The 13,564-nt window shown below is 36.5% G+C and overlaps 1 protein-coding gene across 1 annotated transcript in view; it reads left to right on the top strand.

The window, feature by feature from the left end:
* Positions 1 to 1,014: 1,014 nt before the first annotated feature.
* The window catches only part of LOC128233751 (uncharacterized), a 57,644-nt gene continuing 45,094 nt past the window's right edge, over positions 1,015 to 13,564 (top strand). Inside the window, exons 1-2 of the mRNA XM_052947583.1 lie at positions 1,015 to 1,745; positions 11,509 to 11,641. Of these exons, the coding sequence (XP_052803543.1) occupies positions 1,713 to 1,745; positions 11,509 to 11,641 (166 nt within the window). The 5' untranslated portion in view covers positions 1,015 to 1,712. The remainder of the gene's footprint in view (positions 1,746 to 11,508; positions 11,642 to 13,564) is intronic.

Below are 13,564 nucleotides of genomic sequence, written 5' to 3'. Positions count from 1 at the left end.
TAGTTTTATTGGCTGTACTGTATCTGGGTTACGTATTTTTGGGGGGAAATTAGGAGTTACATATTTTAGCACCGAAAAACTAGTAGCATTCTTACAAGTGTGTGAAACCAATCGCTCGCCCAAATATCACATTAAGTTTGTTGATTTTCACATTGATACGTTACCAAAAGCAAATATTTGTGGAAGTTTATTGGAGAAAAAATAATGGGTATTGACAAATATCGAATTGCTGGCGATTTGAAAGAATGCTGTAACATAATTTCCGGTCTTTTACAGGAAAATGGAGAGAAAATGATAATTAAATGTATCAAAGAAATAAATGAGAACTTGCAAAGGAGAAACGCCAGAGCCTTAATTTTTTTGTCAGGCATATTCCACTGAACTATTTGTTTTGTGAAAGATATTTTGTAAAGATCAAATATATATGTTCGTGAATAAATGTGCATTTAAACGTGTGTGCTTAAACATGTGTATTAATGTGTATATTTATTTAACGACACGAGTGTAACATATTGCCTTTAAGATACTGTTGGAATAAATTTAATAATCAACATGCATAAACACGCACTTTGGACGTGATTTTAACGACTCTTTATCGTTTCACGCGGAGTTCAGGTCTAATCTTCACCATTTCCTAAACACAAGGTCTAACTCGTGTTTAAACCATCTCTTTGTTTTTATCAAATTGCTTTGCTCTTTTTGAACCTGTATCTCGCTTAGATAGAATCTAACCATACACATTTAATTAATCATGAAAACTTGTTGGCCGATTCCCAAGACCCAGCCTTAAACTCGCGTTAGCTCCGCCTCATTTCTGCTTGACTGACAGGAACGATCATTAATATCGTTTATGCTTCACTGCGTCCCGAAAGGCGATACCACAAGCGAACCATTTTATAGCTCGGTTGTTTAATTTATCATTCACTATACACAAAGTAAATTACTTATTCTGTCAGTTAAGTTATTATATATACAGTGTGGTCTGATTGTGGTTTAGTTCAAACATGTACGTCTGCTCTACAGACAAGCAATGTGTCTTGTTTAAAGTGGAGTATTCTAATACCGAGTTTGAATGTTTACTACAAGTTAACCCAATTTCGGACAGCACATGATGGATTAAGGATATTTGGATATTTGGACGTTCAGCAGGGATTTGATGTTGATAGTTACGGATAAACCACGAGATTGATATTTGTGTGTCCGGTGGAAGGTCTTTGTCCACGTTTTAAGTCTTGTCAAGAGGGATAAGTGTCATACTGTGATGTATGTGTGTTGTTATTTAGGCTTATGTTGATGGATGATATTAAGTAAACTGCCCCCGGAATAGTGTACACTCGTATATATTATACAGTGTTTACAAATGTGTCTCCTGGATTAATTGATATTCTTTATAGTGGACGTTATTTACAAATACACGTCTGCAACTAGACAGAAGCATCTTGTCTGAGGGTTCGGATGTATACGTGGTTTTCATTCTAAGACAAACTTCAGACGTATCTTGAGTCAATGACCCCGTTATGTTGATTTATAATGTAATGATTCTCACTTAAACAAAAGGGGTACAGTGTTTCACTTCAAGTAGATAAATTACTTCATTAAGTGTCTGTAAAACGTCCAGATCCTAGAATTATCGGAGTTATGTTATGGCGACTATCGATTGTCTATGGTGAATACAAATCAAAGGGCGGCAATCCAAATGAGAGACGTACTAAATGGAGCACGGGAAGATAAATATTTGCAGGCGGGTAGGTATCTGAAATGATCCTTTGTTTAACCCTTTGAAAAATGAGACATGTGCATGAAAAACGAGACCTTTGCACCGAGTGCCTCATGTATTTACGCTGTATTTAAATACGTTAAAACTACTTTAATATTTTTATTTTATTGAGTTGACCGATTTTTTCTTTCCATTTGCTTACATTAGCGATTTAAAAGCTGTTGCATCATTAACATAACCGAAAGGCAGCTGTTTCCGTTAATGCGAGCATTTACATTGTGTAATTACTGAAATAATGAAATGCGAGAGAAGTATAAAGATTAATGTCAAATGTATGTGTTTCCAGCAGGAGCGAAATGGGTCGTATTCAATCCATTATTGAAAGTGGTAATCCATATACTTTTCATCTCATTGTCTTTATTCAACGGATAGTGTTGTTGTTGTTGTTGTTGTTCTTGTGCAGCATGTATAAGCCATTCTGATGTCGATGATGGTTGACATGATTTTAAATCGGTTAAGGTGGTGTGTTGTTCTCGTGCAACATGTACAAGCTATTCTGATGTCGATGATGGTTGAGATGCTTTTAAATTGACTAAGGTGATGGTGATAGTGGTTGTCATGTAAATGCCTTCATAGCTTGGTGTGTGGTGATGATGGTTGTCATGTTAATGCCTTCATAGCTTGGTGTGTGGTGATGATGGTTGTCATGTTAATGCCTTCATAGCTTGGTGTGTGGTGATGATGCTTGTCATGTTAATGCCTTCATAGCTTGGTGTGTGGTGATGATGATGGTTGTCATGTTAATGCCTTCATAGCTTGATGTGTGGTGATGATGGTTGTCATGTTAATGCCTTCATAGCTCGGTGTGTAGTGATGATGGTTGTCATGTTAATGCCTTCATATCTCGGTGTGTAGTGATGATGGTTGTCATGTTAGTGCCTTCATAGCTCGGTGTGTAGTGATGATGGTTGTCATGTTAATGCCTTCATATCTCGGTGTGTGGTGATGATGGTTGTCATGTTAATGCCTTCATATCTCGGTGTGGGGTGATGATGGTTGTCATGTTAATGCCTTCATATCTCGGTGTGTAGTGATGATGGTTGTCATGTTAATGCCTTCATAGCTCGGTGTGTAGTGATGATGGTTGTCATGTTAGTGCCTTCATAGCTCGGTGTGTAGTGATGATGGTTAAGCTACTGGTGTTGTTAGGTGGTTGAACAACACACAGAAGTACCTTACGGTAACACCACTGCAACAGCAGGTATCAGCTCCAGTAGCAGCAGTAACTCAGAAAACAATGTTATCATTGCAATGATAAATGGAACAGAAGAGGAGTATCACCTTATCTCTAATAATTACCACTGGTATGGTGTAATTTACTCAATCATGATAAAATACAACCTTTCAGCGCAGCAAAGACCTTGTCGTAATTCATGCAACGTCGTATATTATCTGATAACGGAATATGAAACCCGAGTCCTAATAGAAAGTAGATATATTATTTTCAAACTAATGCACAAGCATTTGAATTGGTGATTATGAGTGAATATATCGCCCATATTTAAGGTGGTTTAATGTTACAGACGATAATTTGGGTTCTTATTAAAGTTCCCACGTGGAGTCAAGTCGTTTTAAATGGAGAATTGATTGATCATCTGCTTACATTAATTCAGTTCACATTCATTTTACTCGCTGAGTTCGTTCAGTTATAAGTAGGGTTTGGGTTTTTTGAAACAATAAAGTTATCATTATTCCAAGAGATTTGGTTATCGGAACATGGTGAATAGCTTGCTAGTGTTATTTTAAAGGCATGGTTTACTATAGGAAAACTTCAAATACTCAAAATTACGATTTTTTTTTTAATTTTTGAACAAGCATGATACAACTTGTATCTTTTCAAAGATGCGATTTTATTGGTTCGAGTTTTCATCTAACTCTAGCTTTTGCGTCTTCTGTATTGTGGTCAGAGTCACAGATGTAAATTTTAGTATTATTTTCACGTTCAGACTCGCTATCGGAAGATTCCATCTTAATTTTATAGCATGACGGGCCACCATTCGGCCTAAAACACCACTCTGGAGAATTGATAGACAATTTGTGCAAATTAATTTTGGTACGCCCCCTTCCTTTTATCTTCCTATCTGCTTGCATATCGAATGACCCAATGCTCGGGGGACGATCGAATGACCGGCGAAGGTCACACTAATTTCTTACCGTGAGAATCGCAAAACCCCCTTAGATTTCAAGTCCGAAATGTCATGTAAATGTGGCATTGCCTTTGTACTATTTTTAGATCTTGACGTGACATGTACACAGCTTGACCTATTCGACCTCTCTATCGTGTAGTGACGTATTACTAGTAACTCAGAATGCACGTGGGTAAGGGCGTATCCCTGTAAAGTACCATAGTTTGTGAATTCCAAAATCAGAATTAGCAATCACACAATGCAACTTAAGTTAAACCCATTCCAGTTCTATTAACATACTTTGCATACTCACTCACATTTGTGAATTAGAGTTCTATTTTGCGACTTCAGTGTTTACTGTTAGGCCATACTTATTTTTGTTCGGTTAGAGTTACATCTTGTCCAAAAAGGCAAAAGCAGATACGGTAGTTAGGCTATTTATTATCATTTTTATTAGGCTTTATCTAACAACGTTTTTGTCACCATTTAGGAATGGCGTTAAGTATTTTTTATAGATCTTTATTTTTCTAAACACAAAAAACACTACATATTAATAAAACACATACTTACATTTTTTTTATGAATAACAAGTATTTTTTTAACCCACGGACTATCAAAACGGTAGAGTTGGCGCCAATTTCGTTGGTAAAGGGTCGGTCAGGTAACCCGAAGCAGATTGAATTTTTGTTAGGCCTGAGGAATTTCCAGATGTTTACTCTCTCCTCTTGTCTGTTCGCTGTTTATTCATTCGGAAGCACAGCCATTCAGTTATTTTGTGAATTTACCACGACTATCATTTTGTATTTAGGGCCCATGCAAACTCTTTCAACATTTACTAATCAAAAGAGAAACGTTTGTTTTTTGACCCGCTTTTGCGGGCTGCATACTTGAATATTGTTTATCTGTCTTATTCAGCTTTCAGAAATTGAGACAAGTGGGGTTTAAAGATTGTAGTTTTTGTATTTTGCATTCTTAAGAATGTGATTACTTCGCAATATTTGAAGATAAGAGGATTGCATTCTTATTTATTGAGAGTAGCACAGTCAATGTATTTGCTCTGCGTATTAACGCAAGAGTTTGTTGAGAACGCTATATCGAAATTGCTTCGAAATACATTCAAAATACACAGTAGCAATGCTAACATTACCCTACATCATTATCACCACCTCTGTTCCCCTTTTGTACCATCTACAGGATCAATTTCACCTTAATAAATTTCACAATGATCATAATTATCCATCATCCTCATCCTCCTCCTCATCATCATCATCGTCGTCATCTTCTTCGTCGTCGTCATCATTGTCATTCTCTTCCTTGTTTACCTCCTCGTTCTCCTCCCCCCTCGTTATCATCATCATCAACATCATCGTCATCGTCATCGTCGTCATCATATTCATCGTCATCGTCGTCGTCGTCTTCGTGATCTTCATCGACGTCGTCTTCGTCATCATCATCATCATCATCATCATCATCATCATCATCATCATCATCATCATCATCATCATCATCATCATCATCATCATCATCATCATTTTCATCATCACAACCACTATCATCGTCGTCGTCGTCGTCATCATTATTATCATCATCATCATCAGCAGCAGCACCATGTTCGTCTTCATTTCCGTCTTCTTAATGTGTTTTTCTTCTCTTTACGACGTCTCTCTAATCTTTATACACACAGGGACACGAAGCTTGTCGAACAAAGATCAATGATATTTCTTGATAAAGCCATACCTCATATTGTTGTAATAAAATTAGCATTCTGATTAGCCCCGGGAACGCAGTGAAATTGCTGATTTACGAACATAGAAAGTCTTCAATTAAGCGCAAATAATAGGCCATAAAGCACGGTGAGGGTCATAAGGCAGTTAATAAAATTATGGAAAAATTATGTGCACGCATTTCGTAAATGTCAATGAAGTTCAAAAGAAATAGGGCATATAATCATATAATATTGATATTGTTCATCGTGATGTATTGACTGGAAGGTCAAGAAAGAACGAATTTCATGTTTTGTCTTATCAGTCAGTGATTGCTACGAATAAAGCCCTACTCTAGTGATTGTGATAATTTCAACTGTTATCTACCCAGGGTTCAAAAGATGAATACATGTATAATGACTTTTTGGAATTACATATGATTTAGGATATATTTCAATGTTAGCAATGATCCGATTGTTCATAACTTGTTAAAAGTAACGAACCATGAACCGAACCGAATATAATGCATGTCGTGGCCTTAAAATACTTCGAAAAGAAGCTCACATATTGTAGCAAAGCATGAACCGAACCACACATAATCCTTGTCGTGGTCTTTTAATATTTCAAATACAGACCCACGTATAAAAGGCCATGAACCGAACCACACATAATGTTTGTCGTGGCCTTAAAATATTTCAAATACAGGGCCACGTATAAAAGGCCATGGACCGAACCACACATAATGTTTGTCGTGGCCTTAAAATATTTCAAATACAGGGCCACGTATAAAAGGCCATGGACCGAACCACACATAATGCTTGTCGTGGCCTTTAAATACTTCGAAAAGAAGCTCACATATTGCACAGATTTATCTTGCATGTGTTTCTATTCTACTCATTGATAAAGACCTCGTCTTATAATTGCGAACATGCAGGATACGGAACACGGCATTCCTGCTCCTGGTGAACTTTCCAGGATATTTTAACTCATCTATTTTGAATGATCATCAATTTAATGTGCATTTTAAACATCGGGAGCCAAAAAACTCGTAGAATTTTGTTTGAAATTGATTATTTTGAATAGATCATAGAAACAGAAATCTTCGGAACGATACAAGCTTGTTTGTAAATAGGCATGGCATACTTGTGAAGAGCGGTTTAGTTAGAGGGTTGTTGGATGGTGCTGCACCCTGTCTTTTTAAAGGCAATCTTTTGCCCTCATTGAGACCAGAATGTGCATCCTCCTGCCTTTTATGAATTCAATGCTTAAGATAATCAAATATTTCTTTTGTTTTCATTAAAACTTGAAATATGATTATGAATTCAAACATACTTCACTGATTTTGTAGTTGAAACCTAAGACTACTTCAAACTTTCTATGAAATTCAGATGCTTTAATTATCCACTGCCCAATACAATGTTCACTTTGGTCCTTCAGCACCCTGTCCCTTTTCTGTACCACCGTGTCCTTTTTAAAACCTGGCTGAAACCCTCAGTGAATGGATACATGGCTTTCTGGAAAGATAATTCAAATCAAACATGTGTATTATACATTGGACAAATTGTTAATGACTTTGTTTACGTTAACAACGCTGTGAACGTCATCGTTGTTAACTGGGTCTGGAAGTATAATGGATACACTTCTGCTGATTTGAGACATCTTTTTCACATGTTTTTCGTTATATCTAAATATGTGAGAACCACATCTTATAGTTCTCAATTAAAAGTTAGCATTGATGTCGTAAATGTTATAAAGTTGTTAACTTTAACAAAGTTCACAATCAAAAGTTAACATTAATGTCGTAAATGATATAACGTTAGTTAACTTTAGTTCAGTACAAAGTTCTTAATAATCGGCCCAGTAAATAAAATAATGTTTGCATTTAACGTCTTCATACATGTGTATATACACATATTTGACATTGACATGATTATAGTGCAAAGGTGTTTAAACGGCTTATAAAACTCTGCTGAAATATACGGAATTGTTTTCGTGTGCAAAACTTGCTACTGGCTGATAATCATTACGATTTATACATCCAAGAGTTCGTACAATTAATCAAAAAGATTGTATACTGCTATGCGAGATGGATCTTGTGTAAAATTCAGCGTACATCGTACAATTTTGTATCAAACACATGTTACATATGCGTGACATGATGAATGAATGTTTAAATAACTCTGTTTCTAGTTTTCACTGAAAGCGGTGTCTTTGTTCGCTTGTGAAAGTCCCGGGGTAAATGTTAAATAATTTACATAATGTTACAACAAAGCTCCGCGAACAAAAATGTCCTCGCTGACACGTTATTAGCTCTTAAACTTTATGGATCAAATCCAGAGATAAACAAGTACAATCCGCTAACAAAATTAAACAAATTATTCCCCCAAATAGTAGCTCTATTTCTTTCCAAACAATAACCTTTTCCCCTTTTCCCATGAGTATTTTTTTTTGTATCTGAGTGCGTTATAATACAGGTAACCGGGTTTAATATTTTGAAAAGAAGGAAACCTTTTCACCATTTTTCTCCAATACTCGAGTACCCGCAAACCTATTAAAATGTTATCAGACTGTTTTATCAGCGAAGTCGAGCAAAACACCGCCTCATGTTGCAAAATGTGGGCGGGGCTTTGGAAGCCCCGGACAAAACATGGGCTCATGAGATGATTTATATTGATCTGTCGGGCAATTCGCTCATTACGCCGAATAGGGTAATGTAAAAGTTGGGTTGTATGCATTAAGTGGATTGGTCGATGGGAAATAGTTCGATTACGCTCTTCCATTGTTATATCCCGGGTCGGTATTTGATGTGGTTACAAGATAACGTGCTGGGTTTACATTGTACCGAAGCCATTCTTTCGATTGCTAATTAGTATTATTTTACTCCTGGCATTTTATTTTCGAACAAATGCTTTTAGGCTAAATTCGGTTGCAGATCTAGTTTATAAAGATCAGACCCACGGACGTGACTGTATAACAGCGATTTAAGTAACCACACTTGTCCGATGCTGTGTACTTGTCAAGTATTCCAGCGATTGTTTATTGTTGTATTTTAAACCATCAAGTTCTCTTTCTCGCAAGCCTGATTATTGTCTCAAATTTCTAGATTTCTTGTTTAGTTTCACCAGTGATGTTCAACGCTACTACGTTATTCATTCGCTTAAATCTCAACTAACAAAGAAAATCAAGCAAATTGATCTTTTCCATTAGGGAGTCTCTTCTTTTCACCTGTGTTCGTAGATCTTTCAAACAAATTTATTTAAATTAGGTTTCAATTAGGCCGGCTTCAAACGAAAACTGTGCAATCTAATGGTTTTGTTTTATCTAAACGTTGTACCATTAATCTGCATCAAGATTCGGACAGAGGCCGACAGTTTGTAAAATTCCTGCATTATCATACGTGTGTTAGCTACGCCGGTATGTGCAACGGTCTACTGTGATGTCTATCGTCTTTAAGGCACATATTGCTTTTAAATGAATTCAAGTTGATACTCCAATGTTATCAAGAATTGTTCTTACGAATAAAAGGAAAAGCTAGCTGGGTCGTTAAAAATTAATGTAAATCAACAGTACCAAGCAAACCGAGACTGCACAAATCATTCCTCTGAAACCGAGACTCCGTTAACCGAGACTCATAGTTTTAATCTAATGTGCCATCAAATGACATCGGGTTGTCCGGTTAGCGCAGTGGTTAGCGAACTCACTTCACACTATAGCTCCCTGGGTTCGATTCCTGACCCGGGCGCATGTGCATTTGCCTGGTGGTTACAAAGCCGGACAAGTGGGTGTGTCCGGGTTCTTCGGTTCCCCGCAACAACACAAGACCACCCTCTCGCGTAATATCGTGCCAACGAAAGTGACCTAGCATACGTTAATTAAACTTTCATCACAATCTTTGTATAAAATAAATACAGTCTAAACTAATGACATCTTTTCTCAAATGTAATTATTGAAAACGTTCATCTTCCTGACATTTATAATTATCGTGGTAATCAATAAATTCAAATTCTCTTCAAGTCATGAAATATTCAAAACATTCAGGGTGTGATACTCTATGGAATATTGCGTCGTTTTTGCACTTTCTTGTTTTTTCCCAGTTATATGTTTCGTGTATACACACTGTCGAACCCCATTGGCTCGAACTCCCAGGGACCGGCGAAAATATATCGAGAAATTTCGAGACAAGCGGTAGCGCTAACATTAAGTTGAAAAAAAAACACACTTGGTTCTTTATTATCTGTTCGAGTCAACGAGGAATTCGAGCCAAGCGAATTCGAGCCAACGGGGTTCGACTGTACCTGAAAGTTGAATTTCATCAAACTCAGTTTGAGTCATAAGCTTCACCGATTTGAGAAAACAAAACCGTATCAGTTTTATACGTTCACATAAAAATATTGTTCCTTTAATCTTGATAGTTACTGAATTATAATTTCTGTTTCCCAGTATGGAAATTGTCGTAAAATTTGTCTAGGCTGGGTCTGCATAGGCTGATAGCCATAAATTGACAATTATTTGCAAGCTATATTACCGCGGCTGACAGATACTATCGGTTAAGATGTAAACCGAGCATAAATTATTAAATAATAACTCTAGGTCGAGCGAAGGGTGAAGTTTCAAACAGAATATTCTGCTTTATGGCAAAGCGCTAGTATGTAAAAAGATATTGAATAAACCAAAATGCTTTTATATATTTCATTTTTTTTCTCGAAATACTCATATATTTATTTTTAGTGTTAGTATCAGTCATCTATAGAATCATGTGAAACTACGTATAATATGAGAAAAAAAAACTATTTAATTACTCATAATCATATGTTTGGCTGTATGGTTAACAAAAACATCGTAAAAGATAATACGCGTGTTACTATATTTAGAACTGCTACTAGTCGTTTTTCCTGATGATATCAGATTTTAAGCGCTGTAATGGATCTAAAGTACATGATTACTAAATAAGTATTTTTAAATCTCTATACACATTCCATGAGTCTTATAAGTGTATATCACTTTTAAACAGCGGATGAAATGTCGTTTATTTTACAGCATACGTATATTTTTTTTACGTTTTAGCATCGCATAGTTTGTCGTATATTGCAAAAAATTACGTATTTTTGAATTACGTAGCTGATGGTTATCGATTTACGTTTATTTTGGATTAATTTGAAGTTGGATTACAAACGTTTTTATTTTATTTATCTAAAGAAAAAGCGTATTATGTAAATACACCCGCAGGCCTTATTTTGGTACGTACTTAAAACACATAAGATAACATTTTATAGCTTTGCTTGTAATCATATAAGTTTTTTATAATATATTTGAGATGACAATATATTACCTGGAAATGTTGCCTACCTGTGAGATGAGATAATGAGTTAGACTTAAAATATGCTCAAGATTAGACCGCCTGTCTCAAGGCAACACAACTTAAAATATCGGAAAGTGCACTGGATTCACCCTTATTGATATAAAAGTTCTGAAGATTGTTCTAGGATTTTATTGTGACATTTTAATTTACAACATTTGTCGAGTTTATTGAAGTTTCTACTCGGAAGTTCGCATGTTGGCGGTCTAACGCTGAGGTTACACCGCAAGCAATCACACCTCAGCGCGTTAATGGTACACCACAATCTAAATCGAATGAAGATTAGGGTGATTTCGATAACCAAGCAGTCAAGAGTGGTTTTCTGGTATATGTGTCAGCCTTTTACCATAGACAATCGGGTTTGAGCCCCATCAGGGCAATGGAGACTCAAAAATGACACCAGTGTTAGTTTATCACCGTCTGAAACGGAATCATATTAGCTTAAAGCGGACTCAACTCAATTCAAGCATCTACGGGTCTAGTTTATGTCAACTTGTGAACGATAAATAGAGGATATATACTGACATTTGTATTTTATATTTGCAGCTAGACGGACGGTGCGGCGCGATGGCGCATCGGAAGCGGTTGCGGGTGAGCGAAGTGAACCCCCACCTGATCTGCGTGCTGTGTGGCGGCTACTACATCGACGCCACCACTATCATAGAATGCATGCACACATGTGAGTAGAGTTTCGTAATAAAAAGGTAGTGTTGTTAAGTTAAACGATCATACTGGTCAACTAAGGTCTCACGCTTCTAGTTAGCGTATTGAAAGCTTGTCTAAGTAAAAGGTTGGTTAAGTTAGACGATCATGGTTGACCAGTAACGTATCCAGCTCTTTGTTAGCGTATTGGAAGCTTGTCTAAGTAAAAGGTTGGTAAAGTTAGACGATCATGGTTGACCAGTAACGTATCCATCTCTTTGTTAGCGTATTGAAAGTTTGTCGAAGTCGGTTGATTAATATAGGTGATCATGGTTAACCAGTTAGGTATCCAGCTTCTTGTTAGCGTTTTCAACCTTTGTCGAAGTAAAAACATATGTCTATAAATCGCTTTAAATACTTTATAACCGTAGAGTATATGGCAGGAGGTAAGTAGTTTCCTAGTTTAAATGGGAGTATACCATTATGATTATTTCAATACACACGTTAACCAATTGAGTCCAATTATTATGTTCGATAGTCGATCTCCTCACGGTTATACATTCAATATTTATTGGAGCCCTTTATTTAAACAAGAAACCTAGAAATTATAACCAATAATTACTTACCGCATAATGATGTTGAAAAATTAAAATATATTGGGTGTGCAAAAATGCCGTTTGGTTGTCCAACGATCCTGCCACATACCGACAGTTGATGGCAAACATTCTAATGTGTATATATGGAAGAGGTTTGTGTATGATGTAATATTTTATGAAGGCTTTATGTTTTGAATACTAGTTTGTATTTTGTATTGTTTGAAAATGCCCTTTTGTACTTATGTCAAGGATGATAAAGTTCAGTTGCGGTGTTAGTAATGTTTGTTTGACGTTGCTGTTCATTTGCATTAAACGTAGTAAGAAGTACCTTGAAATGGATTTGAAAATACTGTCAACGCTGGTATCAGTCCGTAATCATGGCTGGGTGAGGGGGTGGGGTGTCTAGTGGTATACAAGTAGGTGATCGCCTGTCAACCAGGAGGTTGTGGGTTCGAGCCCCATCAGGGGTACTTTCTCACTGTCTCTTAAAAAGGGATACAGTACTGGTTTCTGCCCAGGAAACGGATTCGAGAATGATTCATTTCAGCTTTCGGCTGTCTTAACAATGGAGCAAAAATAAATAAGTATAAACCAACTCAGGCTGGGGCCAAAATAACTCGTACTTAAATTAGAATTTCAGGATTGGGTATTTTGGTCCGTTAGCACCCTTGTGATAGTAAATGTTGCTATTAGATAAACTGTGTAATGTGGTCATACTAAATGGTGGATCGTGATTTGTACTTGTTTAAATTTCGGATGTATCGACTTTCCGTAATCTCGAAGTTTTTTCTCCAAGTCAGGACTTCTTCGACATAACGATTGTCCACTGTATTCAAATCGTATGTTGTAAAGCCTTAATAATTGTTCAATTAAATTGTTAACATTGCCAAATCGTTTAAGCAAATCTGACACAAAGATTCTGACTTAGACATAGATTATCTATTTGAAGTTTTTCAATTGCTTCTTTTGAAGTAATAATCACAGTTCTATCAAGGGTTATTTGGGAGCTTGGGCTTTCTAATCATTTGATTTCATCTCCTTTTGTGTGGGTTCTGTTCAAAAATGGCTTGTATCGAACCCGTGTCAACGTTAATGAATATGGACGGCCGTGAGTGGTTATTTGCCGAGCAAACTTTGTGATAAAACTCTCTGGTCACCTCCAGTCTTATGCAAATAAAACCTTGTTATCAATAGGGGAAAATTATAGCGAATTTCATAGACCACTGCTTTAAGCAGGGAAAATTACGACCCTGTGATAAAATGTAGCGCTGAACTTCTATTGATTGGACCGTACCAGTATGAAATAGTAATCAGACCGGCCTATAAACTGCAAGATGTTGACTGAAGGTTATGGAAAAATCGAT

This window comes from Mya arenaria, chromosome 1 (assembly GCF_026914265.1).
Source record: "Mya arenaria isolate MELC-2E11 chromosome 1, ASM2691426v1".
In the NCBI taxonomy this organism is placed as follows: Eukaryota; Metazoa; Mollusca; class Bivalvia; order Myida; family Myidae; genus Mya; species Mya arenaria.
The sequence above is the reverse complement of the archived record's forward strand: the minus strand, read 5'-3'. Positions and strand labels throughout refer to the sequence as shown.